We start from the raw sequence: 20,022 nt of genomic DNA, 5'->3' as shown, positions 1-20,022 counted from the left end.
CCCTTAAAAACCCACATAAGGGGGCACATCCCCCTTCTGGCAACCCCCTGATGTAACATTTGGATGGGGGACCACGCCGAAAAAGTGGTGACTTTTTTAACAACATTTCTCAAACGAAAACCAGTGTCTGGGGCCTAAATAGGACATTTCACTGTTTGAGGCCTCAAAAGGGGGGGAGGGGGGGGGGGCAAAAAGCCGTCGAAACACGCTTATATGAGGGAAAAGGTTAAGCCCAGTTTTATTAATATTTAATCTATGAGGATAAATAATGGAGAATATTTCAGTTTTTAAATTTGATACGGATCTTGATCCTAAAATTTTAGTGAATACGGGTCCAGAGTTCTGCATGGAATTAAATTCTTTGAACAATTTTTAAAGTTGACTACCAAAGGAACATTCCTGTGAAGTTTTGATAAAATTGGCCCAGCAGTTTATGAGATTTCATTTAAAGTAAAAATTTACGGATGGATGAACACAAAGCAATCACTAAAGCTCACCATGTCACTTTGTGACAGGTGAGCTAAAAACAAGTGCAACATTGTTACATAATACGCCCGTCATAAAAGGTTTTAACAGAGATGTGGGCATTATAGATATGCATATTGAAGGAATGCTCTATTCCTCTGGGCAATATCTGGATATTTTGTGATCTCAAGTGTTTGTTTGATTTTACGCCTCCCCCCCCCCCCCCCCCAAACAGTATTTCAGTCATATAGGCGGGTAGTTTTCTTAACCATCGTTCCTGGAGAGTTATACCAGTACTAGACTACCTTCCTCCGCGCTAAACTACCAAAACATCTCCTGGGGATCAAACCCTCGCCAGAGAGGTAACTGGATTAAAAGTAATCAACTCTAACCCCTCGACCACAGAGGCGGTTATAATCACAAGTGACGTTGCAAATTCACCTAAATTACATGTGTCACACTTGTAGTCATCATTTTTGTTACAATCCATCAATAAATGATGACTGAATGGTCCCTGTACACATCTGGTCCGAATTCACATTTCAATCTGAACTTTTGACACCTATGTGTGACCTTGACTGCAAGGACCTTGATTTTGCTCCCTACCCTCCGCCTCACAATGGTAAACATTTGTGCCAAGTAATATCGCAATCTGTCTATGCATGTAGAAATTTTGTGTTTTTCAATGACCTCCAAGTGTGACCTTGACCTTTGTCCCAGAGACGCTTCTCATAATGGTGTACATTTCTATGAAGTTTCATAAGAATTTTGGGATGCCTGTAGGAGATATGCTCAAGACAAAATCTTTGTATCATCCGTAGTGACCTTGACCTTCCATATATTAACCTAAATTACATGTTTCACACCCGTAGTCATGATAAGGACCATTTGTGTTTCAATCCCTCAATAAATGATGACTTAATGGTTTTTGACCCCTATGTGTGACTTTAACAGCAGGGACCTAAATTTTGCATGCGACGCGTCTCCTCACTATGGTGAACTTTAGTGCCAAGTAATACAGAAACCCCTTATGTATGTAGAAGTTTTGCTCCGGAAAAGCTGTTTTCCCCCAATGACCTCCAAGTGTGACCTTGACCCGATTCATGTGTGCAACACAGCTTCTCATAATGGTGGACATTTCTGTTAAGTTTCATTAAAATTCCTTCATTAGTGTAGCAAATATGCTCCGGACAAAATTGAACGACCCCAACAGGGACGCTCCTATAATAGGACCCGTTTTTCAACACTACTTGTCTTAACAACTGCGCCTTGTCATACCATATCATCTATTCAGAGTTTCATGTTGGTATGATGTTTTCATTTAAAGAACTTGTACAATGTTGTCATAGCGACTTTTTCTTCAAGACAGACAAGCTGATACAATGATATAGGAGCATTAATATATAACATCCTATACGCTCTAACTATAATAGTGGTTCTTCACTTATATACAATGTATTATATATACAGATAAAATAAAGTCTGAAGATTTTTCTAATTTTTTTTAATCCATGCTGTTCAGAAATAAACAGTGACAAATTTTGAATATAATTCAGCACTATATATTCAAATATCTCTTTAAATATTGTGAATAGTAAAATTTTCAAATTCATTTTCTTTACAGAAGATTTGCCAATTTAACAAATAAATAATCAACAGCAGGAGTTTTAGATATTTATCAATCATACAGAATTTTATACCCTTTCCCCTAATTCCCATTTCTATGCATTTCACCAAAATATCTGAATTAACATTACTTTACATTACACTGCTCAAAAACAAAAAAATTATTACTCTTATTATTCTTTCTCTAACACAAATCAAAATTGCATCTTAAAACTTTAATGTTTTCACTAACAATAAGCCTGAGTCACAGAAAAATCTCAGTATATCAAGGTATATTTTAACTAATTTCTATCTGATAGTGTAACCAAATACTTCAATATAAAATAATAAACCTGTAGGAAGAATGATTTTGGACATTTTACCCATCAAAGTAAATTAAAAAAAAAAAAAAATTCATTTTAAATCTCAGTCATTTTGATTTCTGCTACTTCAAAAATATAAAAACATTATGTAATAAATTTCAGGAATTCAAACTTTTAGTAATAAAATTTGATGTACATGTAAAGTAAAAATCAGATCAAGCCCCTAAATGCATTAACCACCAATTCTTGTCAACAATTCCAAGTTTATCACAACATGTTTACAACTGTAGCACTTTCTCAACATTTCTAATCAAATTTAGCACTTGTTGAAATAAATGAGTAAATGTATGATAATTTAACAGGTTTTTCATGCTTCCATCTCTACACCACCTTCAGCTTGCTCCGCTACAGCTTTACCAGCTCGCTTCTTCTTTTTCTTCGCAGCTTTACGTGACGCTGACTGGGCTAGTAAAGCCTAAAATAACAAAATATAACTTACTTTTTACCTGCAATACCTTAATTTAACAAAATATAACTCGCTTTTTACCTATAAATAAAACATAATTTCTGTTAGTTTCTTAAAGGCCCATGATTTCTAAGAAATGATGTCATTTTTATTTTCTCAGAAACTATTTATTTTTGGTATCTTGTAATAGTTTCCAAAAATATACTCATTTGCTATATACATGCACTATCTTATGCTCTGTTTGGCAATTTGTATAATTATAGTGAATATGTATTTTGTATGGAAGTCAAAGTTTGTTTACATTTTGCTAACTTTACGACACACAACTGCATTTTCAGCTCTACTTTTTTCAGTTGTTAAACATCTAACAAGTTCATAATCCATAATTTAAAACTTATAAAAAACATGTTTGACATTTGTAAAGAATTAAAAAGATATAGGATTCTGAGGCATAATGTGCCTTTAAACCAACACAATCAAAATTTTTCTACATCTTCATTCACAGTAACAGTATTGTATAATTTACACTAGGAATGAAATATCCTCTGACATTAATAAATACTGAAATAAATATAAAACATATACAGTCAACTATCGTTATCTCGACATTGCTTTCCTCGATATTTCATTATCTAGATGAAATTTCAAAAATCCTGATTTCCTTCCTTCTTTATCTATATTGGAAATATTTGTTTATCTTAATATTTTTATTTCGATATTTTCAGTATCTCAGAGTAAAATTTCAGCCCCCATCAGTTATTTTCACACTATTATCCTATGTTCATCTTGACTAATAATTTTTCTTCTGTCCCTTTTAGAGGTGCAAAAATCAGAAACCAGATGGTAATTGCTCAATAGCGCATGTCATAATGTTTTTTTTGGACAGTCCCGATGACTTCGAGATAACGAGAGTCGACTGTGTTAGTTTATCAGTGTTACCTTAAGATCTTCGTCTTGTACACTGTATTCCGTCTCATATATATCTGTGTCAAATGGAAGGCCAGTTATTTTCAGTGGTCCATTAGGCATGAGAATCACAGTAAACTTGAACTGAGCAACCACCTCTCCTGTAACAAAACATATATATATGAACTTTATTCAACCACCTCTCCTGTAACTAGAACTGCCACTGTCATGGCGTGAATACCCCCACATACCACTTTGTCAGAATTAACAGTGGCCATTTAGAGCTCAAGGACAGCGTCCCTGCCAAATCTGAGGTTACTTAGCCAGTGCTATGTATTCTACATGCTTCAAATGTGAAAATGTCAAAGGACAGGCATTCTTAAGCAATTGAGGGGAAAAGCTTTTTTTAGTTGACCTTTGACCCAGTGACCCTCAAAAGCAATAGGGGTCACCTTATAGTCATGATCAACCTCCATGCCAAATATGAAGACTATGGGTCAAAGGAATATTAAGTTAATGGGTGGACAATATATTTGAAGTCAAAGTCCATGTGACCTTGATCTTTGACCCAGTGACCTTAAAATAAATAGGGGTCACCTACTAATCATGACTAACCTCCATGCCAAATATGAAGACTATGGGTCAAAGGAATCTTAAGTTATTGAGCGGACAAGCTTTTTTAGTCAAGGCCCCTGTGACCATGACCTTTGATCCAGTGTAATAAAAATAAATAGGGGTCATCTACTTATCATGACCAACCTCCATGCCAAATATAAAGACTCTGGGTCAAAGGTTTCTTAAGTTATTGGGCCGACAAACTATTTGAAATCAAGGCCCCTGTGACCTTTGACCCAGTGACCTCAAAATCAAAAGGGGTCATCTACTAATCATGACTAACCTCCATTCCAAATATGAAGACTGTGGGTCAAAAGAATCTTAAGTTATTGGGCGAACAAGCTTTTTGAAGTCAAGGCCCCTGTGACCTTGACCTTTGACCTCAAAATCAATAGGGGTCATCTACTCATCATGACTAACCTCCATGCCAAATATGAAGACTGTGGGTCAAAGGAATCTTAAGTTATTGGGCGGACAAGAAAAAACCGACGGACGCCCGAATGGACAAGCTGATTCCAGTATACCCCCCTTACAACTTTGTTGTGCGGGGGTGTAACAAAACAAATCTATGAACTTTATTCAACCACCTATCCTGCAACAAAACAAATATATGAACTTTATTCAACAAATGATAGTGTTGGGTTTTTGCATTATTTAATAATAACAGATATACATTTGCTAATAATTACCTATCTGTATCAAAATATGTTGCCTAGCAACTGGCATTCTATCATTACCATAGAGATAAAAGTCTACCATACAGTCTGGATGAAATTATATTATAACAAGAGCTGTCCGTAAGACAGCGCGCTCGACTTTTTTATTGCTTGCCAATAAAAAAAGTTTTTGCAGTAAAAGGCAATACAAGAATCTCTGTATTTTTAAAGTGAACTAGTTGTTTGATACCCTTGAATATTACAGCAATGTTTATATGACATAATTTATGGTAAAGTGAACAAGTGGATAGGAATGAATTTTTTTAGATTTTTAAAGTTTTTTAGTGCTTGCCTATAATACAAAACATTGACAGTTAAGGGCCATAATTCAAATAAAATCTTTGACAGAATTACCTTCTCCTGGACATGTTTGGGAATCATGATTGTAAACAAGTATTCCAACTTTCAAATTAATATCTCAAACAGTTCAGTCAAAAAGTGGACTGGTACTAAAAACTTAACCAAGATTCTAAGTCGATAAAAGGCCTTAATTTTTAAAACAAATCCTTGACAGAGTTACCTTCTCTTGCGTACAGATGGGGGTAATGATGTGAAATAGCATTAAAAGTTTCAAAGCAATATCTCAAAGGGTTAAGGCAATAAGTGGATTTTACCCATATTCAATGTATTTTCTAAGTCAAAAAGGGGCATAATTCTGTCAAAAACCTTGACAGAGTTATGTCCTCTTGTCTGTTGATGAAGGTCGTGATGGTAAACAAGTATGGTCAGTTTCAAAGCAATACCTCCAATGGTTTTGAAATAAAGTGAGGTGGTACAAAAAACTTAACCAAGCTCAATACACTTTCTAAGTCAAAAAAGGGCCATAATTCTGTCAAAAACCTTGACAGAGTTATGTACTCTTGTCTGTAGATGGAGGTTATGATGGTGAACAAGTATGGTAAGTTTCAAAGCCATACTTGTAATACTTCTGAAATAAAGTGGGGTGGTACGAAAAACTTAACCAAGGTGTGACGCCAACGCCGACGCCGGGGCGAGTAGGATAGCTCCCCTTTTCATAGAAAAGTCGAGCTAAAATAAATAGTAAATTTAAAAAATGATTTTCAGAAAAACATGAACACTTTATCTTTGACTGAGCGTTAACAAAAAACAAGTGTTGACATTTTAGAATTCTTTATTCCAATAGTTAAAAAGAACATACCTGGTTTTTCATAGAGAACATTAAATGGTTGTACCAAATCATGCTTGACACATTCTACAACTCCCATCCTGGCCTTCACCTCTTCATCAAATAACCTGTATCAATAAATATCAAACTTTCATCTTGATTTAAAAACAACAAATCATGAATGTCACTGCAGACAGACATATCACCCTGTACAGGAACCATGACCTTTGACTTAGACAAACGAAAATCTACACAACTCTCCCTACCTACTCCCCATGTGGTTGGGGCATAAAAAATAACAACCACTTTTTCCAATGTTGACATCTCGACTTTGCCCCAATATAGAGCTACAAGAATTCCAAATCGCAAATTTTTATTTCAAAGTATGTTTCAAATATAAACAAGCAATACCCCAGACACACAACTACACATGCTGGCTAACATTCTGTTTCATGACTTGAGGTCAAATACTTTTTGAGTTACGCACAACATAAGTTAACAAGAGCACCGCTAGGCGGAGCATTATATGCCCGAAAGTATTTTTTTTTTAGTAAGGATGACCTTAACCGTTGACCTTTTGACCCCAAAATCAATAAGGGTCTTCTACCCAATATGGACAATCATCCTATGAAGTTTGAACATTGTGGGCCAAATGGAACTTAACATATGCTCCGGCAACTCTTTTCAGTATCAAGGTAATAGTGACCTTCACCTTTGACCTTTTGACCCCAAAATCAACAGGGGTCTTCTACCCAATATGGACAATCATCCTATGAAGTTTGAACATTGTGGGTCAAATGGAACTTAAGTTATGCGTGGAAACATATTTTTTCAGTATCAATGTAATAGTGACCTTCACCTTTGACCTTGTGACCCCAAAATCAATAGGAATCTTCTACCCAATATGGACAATCATCCTATGAAGTTTGAACAGTGTGGGTTGAATGGAACTTAAGTTATGCTCTGGAAACTGTTTTCAGTTATAAGGTAATAGTGACCTTGACCTTTGACCTTTTGACCCCAAAATCAATAGGTGTCTTCTACCCAATATGGACAATCATCCTATGTAGTTTGATCATTGTGGGACAATTGGAACTTAAGTTATGCTCCGGAAACTGTTTTCAGTATCAAGGTCATAGTGACCTTGACCTTTGACCTGTGACCCCAAAATCAATAGGGGTCTTCTTCCCAATATGGACAATCATCCTATGAAGTTTGAACATTGTGGGTCAATTGGAACTTAAGTTATGCTCCGGAAACTGTTTTCAGTTATAAGGTAATAGTGACCTTGACCTTTTGACCCCAAAATCAATAGGGGTCTTCTACCCAATATGGACAATCATCCTATGAGGTTTGAACATTGTGGGCCAATTAGAACTTAAGTTATGCTCCGGAAACTGTTTTCAGTATCAAGGTAATAGTGACCTTCACCTTTGACTTTGTGACCCCAAAATCAATAGGGGTCTTCTTCCCAATATGGACAATCATCCTATGAAGTTTGAACATTGTGGGTCAAATGGAACTTAAGTTATGCTCCGGAAACAGTTTTCAGTTTTAAGGTAATAATGACCTTGACCTTTGGACCCCAAAATCAATAGGGGTCTTCTACCCAATATGGACAATCATCCTATGAAGTTTGAACATTGTGGGCCAATTGGAACTTAAGTTATGCTCCGGAAACTGTTTTCAGTATCAAGGTCATAGTGACCTTGACCTTTGACCTTGTGACCCCAAAATCAATAGGGGTCTTCTGCCCAATATGGACAATCATCCTATGAAGTTTGAACATTGTGGGTCGAATGGAACTTAAGTTATGCTCCGGAAACCGTTTTCAGTTTTAAGGTAATAGTGACCTTGACCTTTGACCTTTTGACCCCAAAATTAATAGGGGTCTTCTACCCAATATGGACAATCATCCTATGAAGTTTTAACATTGTGGGCCAAATGGAACTTAAGTTATGCTCCGGAAACCAAATTGCTAACGGACGGACGGACGGACGAACAGACAGACAGACGGACGCCAGGGGGTATAACATAATATGCCCTTTCGGGCATATAAAAAGTTGCAAACCTTTTACTAAGTCAAGGGCAATTACTCTACAAATACTGAATAAACCCACAAATATCAAGCTGCATAACTACAGATGCTGACCAACATTCCTGATAAGTTTCATGTCCCCAGGTCAAATACATTTTGAGCTATGGGAAAATTGCAAATTTTTACTATGTCAAGGGAAATAACTCAACAAATACTGAATAAATGCACAAGCAACCCCCAGGTGCATAACTACAAATACTGACAAATATTCCTGTAAAGTTTACAGACTCTAGGTCAAATAAAATTTGAGCTTCAACACAAATTGATAATTGCAATTTTTTACCATGTCCAGGCCAATTACACTTACTGAATTAAACCAGACACAAACTTTAGGTGCACAACTTTACAAACTGATAATTATTCCTGTAAAGTTTGTTGACTTTAGATCAAGTTCTTGTAAACCCAGATGTGACACAACATTATGGAACGCTCACACTGAGCGGACAGACAAGGACAAATCTAAAATGCCCCCACCCAACCCACCAAAGGGAAACATGGCCATCTTTTCAGAAATATGACTTCTGACATTATTGACATACAGATATAATCTGCCTTTTAATATGATGACCCATCTAGAACTGAACATGTTCATATTATGTGCTAATTTATAAAACTAAATCTGTCCGGGAATCAGGACATGACCATCAATGCATTTTGGGCCATCCTTAATAATATACATGTTTGCTATTGCCGACCCAGAGTTATAAGAAGTGGGTCGGTAGGTAGGCTTTTTTTTTTTTTTTTTTATATATATATGATTTTTACTGAACGTAAGTTTATACGCTTAGTACGTTGTAGCAGATTGTGGAAATTTGGACTACACTATCATCATCGGCGACGGCAAAACTGACATGTAAAAGACAGTCAAAAACAATAAAAAAAACATGTTCACTAGTAATCATAACATGAAATAAAAAAAACGACTATGTGGACATAAATTCAAGCATGGTCAAATTACCGATGTGATAAACTAATCCTGCGTAAATATTCCCGTACAAACTGGAAAAATTATAGTGGATCTCCAGGACATTTCATTCTCTCGGGTGATCATTACTCAATTCATTACATGTTTGTAAAAAATAACACACGCAAGATTTGTCTCCTATAATTTCTGAATGGCAGATATTTGCACCCCTGTTTTAAAAATGTTAAAATATTTCATTGTTAGTTACCGAAAATTATCGCCGAATGTTGAAATTCCATAGCGCTAAAAGACACAAAAACACTCGCGCAAAAAGTAGCATCCATAAATAAAAGGAATATAATGTTTCCATTGTTAAATATTAATTACAAAATTTACACACGAAATGACCTCTGACAAATGACTGGTCCGCTCTTCTGAAGAATCTGTGAATCTTTGATGTTTACACACCTGTAGTTGTTGCCGAATCATCAAAGAAGTGCCGACACTCAATTGACTTCCACCTCTTTTTTATATACCAGAAAAAAAACTGTCATTTCTTTTTGTCAATGAATGATTACACATGTTTAATTATTGCTCAAGTAAAAAAAAATGTTGGATATTTATTGTGTCAATTATTGACATATTATTAATCGTAAGTGCATTTTGACATGGAGTTTAATTAGACGTATGTATATCTGTGATTTTGATTGTGATATTTTATTTACATTTTTATGATCTTGAAGATATTGTGCAATACGTGTGTTTGCTATCAAAACAATAATGCATATGAAAGGACCACAGCTTCCAAAAAATTATTTTTTCGGTCAATTTAATGACAGAATCCCCGCTGCTACCAGAAATGTTTTATTGCATGGGCTAAGTATTTAATCAGTGTCGGCAGTCATAAACAAACGAACATGTATTCCAAAGCACATTAAAATTACCACATGGTAAACTAGTGACCATGTAAATGCTTTACAAATATTCATTAATTGAACAAACATTATTTTAAATCCCGTTTCCACACCTTAATTTGATACGTTCTATTATTAGTTAATTCAACTTAATTGCCGCGCGCATGCAGTACTGCGTGACGTATTAGGAAAATATCCTTCCCTGGTTGGTCGCTATTTATGTAAATATTTTAAATAGGAACGCACAGAATGCCCTCATGAATGATCAATCGTTACTTTACATATTACATGTGTGATTTTCCTCCGATTTTATTTTTGTTTTCGAGGGATATTTTTAGGTCGAATGCCCTGGCTGATTTGGCGGAAATAAAAAAAAAATCTGATATTTTTAAGCTGAAAAAAACTTTTGAGTCGGGGCATTTTCGCTGGGTCGGCCGGCAATAGCAAACGGATAATTTTTTAAGAGTGGCCTTGGTGAAAAATTCATATCACAACAGTGACCTTTGGGCTGTAGATGAAACTTTTGTGCCAGACACAACAAATTCCCATCTTTATTGGTAACAACTCACAATCAAGAAATCACTTTAAAAATATTCTATTCTAAGTTCACAGCATAAAGCAATTTTTAATAATAAATCTTGTATTTGATATCATCAACCATTATTACCAACAGATATGTAGAAAATATATTAATATTTTAATATTCATAAGTGAAATCTCCATTACATTGTAATAACACAAGTTATAAGTTATTTATGAAATAAATAAATCAAATACTTCTGTGACAATTCTAAAACAATTTTAAACATCCAATAAAACATGTTTTTATTTATTGAATATCTGTACACACCTGAGAGTAAATGGCATTAGACCAAATTTCTTTTCCGTCTCGCTGAGGAATTCTGTAATAAAAACAAAACCATGCAATAAATGTTTCCTGGCCGTTCCTATAACTGACAATACATGAATACAAATTATACAAATGAAAATCATTTTGTGATAGTTACAGAATTTCAACTGACAGGGGTTTGATATTTCAGTCGTCAAACAACTCTAGTGCCAATTAAATAACTATTTTAGTTTTCTTCAATAATGTTATCACACTCAAATATACTAAACATGTTAACATTAGGAAAACAAAAACAATAAATTATAAATGTTATAAAGTACTCACGTCTAGAAGCTTTCATTTTAAGTTGATAGACTATATCTTTCTTTTTAAACACTGTTGTCCTGGTATCCATCTCTCTTCCCTGTAAATTCAACGTAAAAACTTATGATCATGTGATATATTACAGTGTACATATAGTTATAACATCACGTCATTACTTAAACATATATTACCAACATTTATCTTACCTTCTGAAAAATAACGGTGCACATAAGATTTTATTGATAGAAAAGAAAACATTTACTAACAGATAAAATCATGCAACCATGCATCATTGTTGTCCTTTTTTAAATGCGTGACTTAGGGTGCAATGTAAATATAGCTTACTACAATGATTACCCTAGTAGTCTCATTATGAAAACATAACTGTCAAATTACATTGCACTAGCATGTGTATAGCCAGACACCAACAGTTTCTTATTTTGACAAATAAAACAAAAATCTACAAAATCAGACATATTTTTATGCAAGATCAGCTCTAAGGCAACTTATTTCTGCTTATCAAATCCTGCACCTGCTGGCTCAAGCTTAAATTGTGTCTGTCTGCAGATGTTAATGCATTTAACAAGGCATATAAATGGTCTATTTTAACATGCTATTTAGCCAAAATGAACATCAATTGGCAAAATACCTTTGACATATAGTTAGTTAACTCAATCCTTAATATAACAGATTTAACCAGTCACAGTTATTACTGACATATGGATGTCTGTTTGTTTTTGTTTGGATTTTAATTCACAATGACACATTAAAGGTCATATGGCAGTTTAACTGGTAGAGAGTGACCTCAGGTGCCCCATTTTGTATTATTTCCGGCACAAGAGGGCACACCAAGTAGACACACAGTAGAACCAGACTTTTCCCTGTACTAAAAGCAAGGCAAAACAACATTATAGTACTTGTATGAAAAAATTTTCTTTCTTGTCGACATGTGACCTTGATCTGTAACCTACAAAACTGTGTCTTGAATGTCACATCATCACAATATGCAATATATTCATTCAAAATTATCAGATGAATAACAGTTATATAACCGAACAAAAAGCATTTATATACTTAGGTAGCAACTCTTTAAGTTCTCCCTATTGTTCTTTAAGTCACAAGAGTTAATGTAACTACATAAAAGAACATAGATGCAGGCCTCAATGAATTTTATCGGGCCACTCTCCAAGCAGAGAGTGACCCTACAAATTTATTGCTCTTCATAAAATGCACGCCCCCCTGCATTTTGACAGACAAAATTTGTAAAAATCGAACAAAAAAAAGGAAATTTACTAATTACCAGTCTATAATGGGGGATTGGCTTTATTTAATTACATATTGTTCAATAATGTTCATTATACTTCTATTCTTTTATTAAATAATCTTCAACATAGCCTGAATACTTATTCCATTCCAATAATATGTCGACCGCATGGCTAAGTATAAAACATTACCGCATGTGTATGTATTAAACATTGTTGAATGTTGCTGGCGTTACAGAATCAATTCATCATACACATTAGGTTAAGTTTTATACTTAGTCATAAGGTCAGTTTCCGGTTGACAGTGTAACGATTAAAATGGCTTCTGCTGTTTGATAGTTTACTGAATAAATTCATTTATATTGAATATTTAGAGAACATAACTAGAAATGTGTCATCATGCCATGTATTTTCATACAATGTTCAAGGCACTGAAATTATTCAGTCTTAACCTTTTGAAAATAGCATATTGCATATTTGTAGCCAAAATAATGGCTACATACCTTTCCATAAAAGTATGAGTGCTGAAACTGAAAGTTTGTCCAAAATCATTGAACCACGACCAAATTCAAACTTCTTATTCCTAAGATGTATCTATATTATTTTCAAAGTGAAAGGGACATAACTCTGCAAAAAAATCATCGAACCATGACCAAATTCCAACTTGACCTGCCCATTCCTTTGACATATCCATATGTCAAATTTGAGTTGAATATGTAACACTGTTGGGTAGATAATGAACAGAAACTGTAAATTTCATATTATTTTCAAAGTGAAAGGGGCATTACTCTGCCAAAAATCATTGAACCATGACCAAATTCGAACTTGGCCTGGGCATTCCAAAAACATATCCATATGTCTAATTTGAGTTGAATGAAAGAGGCATAACTCTGCCAAAAATCATCGAACCATGACCAAATTCCAACTTGACCTGTATTTTCTTAAGACATATCTATATGTCAAGTTTGAGTTGAATGTGTTGTACCGTTGGGGAGATAATGAACGGAAACTGAAAATTTCATATTATTTTCAAAGTAAAAGGGCATAACTCTGCCAAAAATCATCGAACAATGACCAAATTCCATCTTGACCTGTATTTTCTCATGACATATCCATATGTCAAGTTTGAGTTGAATGTGTGCAACCGTTACTAAGATAATGAACGGATACTGATGATGACAGAATGAACGAATAACCGAAGGACGGAACAGGGTAACACTATATGCACCGGCCATTACATGGCGGGGGCATAATAAAAACTATGTCTCTTTTCCAGGTCATAAAAATTTGTGTGTAAGTAACAAGAGCTGTCGGTAGGACAGCAACGCTCGACTATTCTTAGTGCTTGATAGTAAAAAAAGCCTTGATAAAAAGGTAAAATTTTCTCAGTAAAGAAAAAGGCAAAATTGTTCTTTAAATCCATATTACAGTTATAGGCCTTGGAGAGAGTCCTATTATGCTCTCAAAGAAGAGTATAAAATTTCAACATGTTTCAAAGCCTTATGTCAATCAATTTTGAAAATATTTGAGGTATTACAAAAACTTTAACGTAAATTCTAAGTCGAAAAAGGGGCATAATTCTGTCAAAATGCTTGATTTAGTTACCTCCTCCTGTCTACATGTTTGGGGCATGATGGTGAACAAGTGTGCAAAGTTTCAAAGCCATATGTCAATGGACTTTGAAAATATTTGAACTATTACAAAAACTTTAACGTAAATTCTAAGTCGAAAAAGGGGCATAATTCTGTCAAAATGCTTGATAGAGTTACCTCCTCCTGTCTACAGGTTGGGGTCATGATGGTGAACAAGTGTGCAAAGTTTCAAAGCCATATGTCAATGGACTTTGAAAATATTTAAACTATTACAAAAACTTTAACGTAAATTCTAAGTCGAAAAAGGGGCATAATTCTGTCAAAATGCTTGATAGAGTTACCTCCTCCTGTCTACATGTTGGGGTCATGATGGTGAACAAGTGTGCAAAGTTTCAAAGCCATATGTCAATGGACTTTGAAAATATTTAAACTATTACAAAAACTTTAACATAAGTGGTTATGCCGACGCTCGGGTGACTACAATAGCTCAACTTATTCTTATCGAATAGTCGAGCTAAAAATAAATATATTCCTTGTCAAAACAAATGAACCTACAGTACAATAATAATTCATGCAATCTTACCTTGCCTTCACCAGAACTGACTAAAACATCTATACCATATACTTCATATACATCAAACTCACATTTTTCATGATCTTTCCTGAAAAATAAGTGCTTTTTTAAACATCAAAATAAATAACAAGAAACATAAAATTTTGTTGTAGTTGGGATACAAATACAAGCAATATACAAAATATGAATATGCAAAAAGTTTTTTTTTTGAAAATCAGATGGAAAAACTAATATTATATTGACCTTGATCGTGGAGGGGGGACACTACGGGGACCCAAATGCAATCCCAAGTAGCATGCTTAAGCTTTGCAGCAAGTTTCATTGAAATATCTCATTCCAAAGTCAGTTTTTGGCTGAAAACCCAATTTTCTATTTAGAGTGACCTTGGCCCTAACGGAGCCTGTGCAATCCCAACCGAGGTCTTGCTTGCTATACAGTAAGTTTCATTCAAAACTCTAGATATTTACTGGTAAGCAATTTCCTATCCTTGGTTTATATATGCTTATAGACACTCTTTCCAATCCATTCCTGGAACCAACCAGTACTGAGCAATGAGTGTAAAATTTCTTGCTCAAGGAAACAACAACTTGCCCCTGACGGAGTTTGAACCCATACGGCTAGCAATCATGAGATTACTAGTCTGTCGTGTTAACCATTCGGCCATAGAATTCTATAATTTTCAAACAAATCAAAACATTGTAGTTTTAATCAACAAGTATAAAGTTAGATAAAAACATAGAAGAAACTTTTTCCATATCACTGTGTCAATGGAAAAATACCAAAATTTGATGAAGCTACACACAACAAGTTTTTTAATGTAGACGATGGCCACTTATCAAAGTTTGACTTTGTTTCAAAAATACAATTATAAAAGATTCACATGGTTTATTTCAATTCTATGAATTATAATCACCATTTTTATATACATGCCACTGAATTCATCACATTTACTTACCTCTGATTTTCAGAGGGATTCTGAATTATTGCCTTCTCACCATCTATAACATTTTTCTTTAATTGATGTGACAACATTCCTGTAAGAATTTATCATATTTTAGATATATGCCTTCTTTTTAATAGCATTATTCAGAAGTAAGATATCCTAATTTCACATGGTTCAAAAAACATGTTTGTAATAGAGGAGATGAATATTCTGGACAGTGTCAGATTTCACAAATCATAACCATATTTGTGTTTGTTTTTTGATTTCTAAATGAAACACAGCTAATTGTATATATGTTTATGACTATATATCATTATTTACTAAAAGAGTAAAAGAAAAGACAACTTCTCAGGTACATTTACAACTTGCAAGGTAAGGATAGTTGAGTTATTGTTATTCTAAGTTCAATTTTGTTACAGTTAGATTTACTTGAAAATTTCAGTCCCACAAGAGATTTCCTGCAAACAATGAAAGTGTCAAGCACAGATTTCTATCGTAAAAGCAAATGGTACATTTCAGGCACCTTATCACGGTCATTTATCCTGCATTTTCCTGGAGGGCGTTTCCTCTCTTACATGTATTGCTTCTCTAATACTTTATGTACTTACACTTTCTCCTATACATGTATACCATCTATTTTAATTATGTTCAAGCATAAAAATGTAAACATGACCTTATGTCATCTTCTACACATTTTTTCTGTTTAAAATATTTACTAGTTTATTGTAATGTACTAACCTTCAATAGGTTTACATTTAAATGCCTCTGCTACTCTCTGTATTCCGTCTGTAACTGTGTAATTCTGTAAAGTAACAATACACTATGATGATAAATTTCCTACCAGTACACCTCCCATCATTGCTACTAGGAATCACAATTCTCTTTTATTATAGTTTGCCACCATAAATCAATCATTTCAGATATTTGTGTAAACAGGGATCTATAACAGTTTTTAAGAGAAAATTTTAATTTCGTCTACAATATCAGGTTATAAGTTGCATCACTATCTTTATTATGTTATCCTGTGATGGTATACCAGTGGGTTTTTTCCACCAAAATATTCGGCAAAATTCAGCCCCATTCCCACCTCAAAATAGTATGTTTTTTTCCCTCATCAAAGCCGAAATGTTCCCCCATACGACAGCCAGAATTTGACTGCAATGAATATCATTTTTTGCAACTAACTGCTGAAAAATGTTTCTTTTTATGCCTGTAAGACTTACTGTTAAGCAAGGTTGTTTACAAATCGTTCCCCAGTAGGTAAGGGGAGCTACTCATGGTTTCCCATCAAGTTTAACATAGGACGCTTTAAATTCAGCTGTTGATATTTTAGATTCGTATGTTGATATTTTAGATTCATATATTAAGAAAGAGCGACTTATTTTAAACTTGTGTTGCAAGAGTTGCTCCCTTTTCTACCGGAAAGAAAACAATGTTGCACAACAGTAAATCAAAATTATCTTACAGGGCACTGGATTCTTTTTCGTTTCTCATTTGTGAAGAAATAAAATTCCCACCTCCTATTGCATTTTCCCCCTCCAAAGGGCACAGACCCCCTTCTCTCTGTATACCACTGGTTCTCTTTCATGCAACAACTGTATAGTTAATGACTGAGCTAAAGCATAAGGTGAAAATATTCTATACCATAACATGAAAATATTCTCTATCAGTAAAATGAATAAATATGTACAAGTTACACATTACGTGTTGTTATAGAAAGATTTACTTACCTCAGCACCAGGTTTGACCATACGTAAAGCTATTTCTGCTGCATTAACTGCTGCCATCATTACATCTGCTTTACGACCAGTTACCTTGTTACTCTAATAATACAATATATTATCTCACATTATTACATTAATCTATATAAATTTAGCACTTCATATCTAGAAGGTTTGGTAATGAAAACAAATGTTCAAGCTTGTAAATACTATGTTATGACTTGATGCTAATTTTCCTCACATTACCCCATTCTTTTATTTTTGTTGTATTTATTTAGTGAATTAAGTACAACCTACATACATGTATAATATATAAGGAACTAATTGTGGTACTCATTTCAATAGGAAATTTTAATTCATTCTTTATTTCTGTGTTTAATTATGCCATTAAAATTCTTGTTGGGATATTAACTTTTGATATTTCATGTGGTTACTTCTTCTGCTAAACACAGGTAAACATCAAACATTTATAAATGAAAGCTTTCACCTTACCTCTGATGCTCCCACTACTAGTGTATGAGCAACAACTGCAATAAAACCATCTATTTGTGCTCCCAAATCTCTGAAATAGTAAGTCATTATAATTTGAGCCGTGTCATGACAAAACCAACATAATGGGTTTGCGACCAGCATGGATCCAGACCAGCCTGTGCATCCGCGCAGTCTGATCAGGATCCATGCTATCAGTTTCTCTACTTGTAATAGGGTTGGTGAGCGAAAGCATGGATCCTAATCAGACTGCGTGCGCGGATGCCCAGGCTGGTCTAGATCCATGCTGGTCGCAAACCCATTATGTTAGTTTTGTCGTGACGCGGCTCATTTATTTAACTAATGTAAGGGCTACTCAACATGTTATACACCAAGTATCTTAAATTCTACACTTTTTGAAGACATTTCACAACATTATTTTGATTTGTTAGGTTCTAACTTACACTGACAATGTCATGACAACTTTAAAGATTTTTTAAGTGAAAAGAGACCTCAGATTCACTTTAATCAGGCTTTCTACTGCCTCTACCAAAAAAACTAGGGAAAAAGTAGGGCATTTTTTTACCAAAAAGTAGGGCAAAGTAGGGATTTCTGATGTTAAAAACTAGGGATAAAGTAGGAATTTCTTACCGTTTTAGTTAAGAATTAGCAAAACATACCATCACCAAGACCACATCGGGCTGTGTGTATCTTCAGTTCAGTCCATGCTTGAAAGACATGCACCTCATAGGCAGAATGTTGCTGAATGTTTTGCCAAGGCACCATGAGCAGAGCTGCATCAGTACTAAGGCTGTAGTACTTAAGAACCAGTTCCAGTACTTGCCAAGTTTTGCAGTACCATTTCCAGTATTAGTACTTGATTTTAGCTTGGTACTGCAGTACCAATACTTTTTTGGGGGAAGTAATTAAGTACCAGTACTAATACTTTTATATATTCATCAAAGTTTGAATAAATACACAGTGTCATTCAAAATAATTGCAAACATTATTCCACAAAGAAATAAAATCATTTACTTTAAAGTTGACATTGCATTTTTACAACTTAAATGAACGAACATACTTTTTACAAACAATAATCATCATATATTCATGTCATATGTTATTGTTTTGTAACCGCAGTCAACTGTAATACAATGCAATAATCTTACATTTTAAACCCACCAGTCTTTTTGTTGCCTTTTACACCTTCACACCTCTGTTCAATTTATACCAAAGTAAATAACTTTTTTATGGTGCTAACAATATCACTTGAAATATGATTATTTAGAATAGAAGTAATTTATTAGTGTTTATTTTGCTCTTTTTTTACTAGTAAATACAAAGTAATAAGATTGCAATAAGGATATTTTACCAGTAAAGAGTTTTTGACTCTGTTTATCTCAATTTAATTTTACTTTAAGTCTTTGGTGCTTTTTTATGATGAATACTATGTTAACATTTGAAGGAATATTGCAGCAAATTATTTATAGATTTGATAACTTACTTTTTCACAAAAATAAAATAATACGTGGAATTTACAGCTTTACTTTATGAGTAAAAATAATGACATTTTTATCAAAACCAAAAATACTGCCTAGTAATGCAGTAGCAGTACCACTTTTTTAAGACAGTAATGCAGTACCAGTACCTGAGTAGTAGCAAAATTTTGTAAGAGTAATTCAGTATCAGTACCAGTACTTGCAAAATTGCAAGTACCAGTACTTGCAAAATTGCTCCAGTATATACTGCAGTACTAGTACCAGTAATGCAGCTCTGACCATGAGTCTTTCAAGGGTGGACATCACAAGGAGACACTAACACACACCTGAACTATTAATCAATTGCAACTGAAATACAACTGAAATACCATTTTAAATATCGTCTTTTTTTTCATTTCATTTCAAAATGAAAAAGTAGGGATAATAGGGCTATTTCAGAAAAAAGTAGGGCAAAGTAGGGATCAAAAGAAAAAAGTAGGGAAAAGTAGGAAAAGTAGGAAAAGTAGGGACCAGTAGAAAGCCTGCTTTAATGCATTATTTCAAGTACAAGCAGCCACTAAAGTTGCAGTCATTTAATTTAAGATTTTGAATTTACTGGCCCAAATTCCAGTCTTGAATTTATTCTACTATATATTTAACTAATTTTCTTAAAATATACACTGACCCAAACTT

The 20,022-nt window shown here is 34.2% G+C and overlaps 1 protein-coding gene across 1 annotated transcript in view; it reads right to left on the bottom strand.

Moving 5' to 3' along the window:
* Window positions 1-1,952: 1,952 nt before the first annotated feature.
* LOC132732095 (proliferation-associated protein 2G4-like) overlaps window positions 1,953-20,022 on the bottom strand; it is a 34,412-nt gene continuing 16,342 nt past the window's right edge. Inside the window, 10 exon segments of the mRNA XM_060718441.1 lie at window positions 1,953-2,868; window positions 3,799-3,926; window positions 6,256-6,350; window positions 10,989-11,040; window positions 11,313-11,391; window positions 14,729-14,807; window positions 15,675-15,753; window positions 16,401-16,464; window positions 17,393-17,485; window positions 17,876-17,945. Coding sequence (XP_060574424.1) covers window positions 2,761-2,868; window positions 3,799-3,926; window positions 6,256-6,350; window positions 10,989-11,040; window positions 11,313-11,391; window positions 14,729-14,807; window positions 15,675-15,753; window positions 16,401-16,464; window positions 17,393-17,485; window positions 17,876-17,945 — 847 coding nt within the window. The 3' untranslated portion in view covers window positions 1,953-2,760.

The sequence above is a fragment of the Ruditapes philippinarum genome, unplaced genomic scaffold (assembly GCF_026571515.1).
Source record: "Ruditapes philippinarum isolate M1 unplaced genomic scaffold, ASM2657151v2 ctg6155_1_1_1_1, whole genome shotgun sequence".
NCBI classification, from domain to species: domain Eukaryota; kingdom Metazoa; phylum Mollusca; class Bivalvia; order Venerida; family Veneridae; genus Ruditapes; species Ruditapes philippinarum.
The sequence above is the reverse complement of the archived record's forward strand: the minus strand, read 5'-3'. Positions and strand labels throughout refer to the sequence as shown.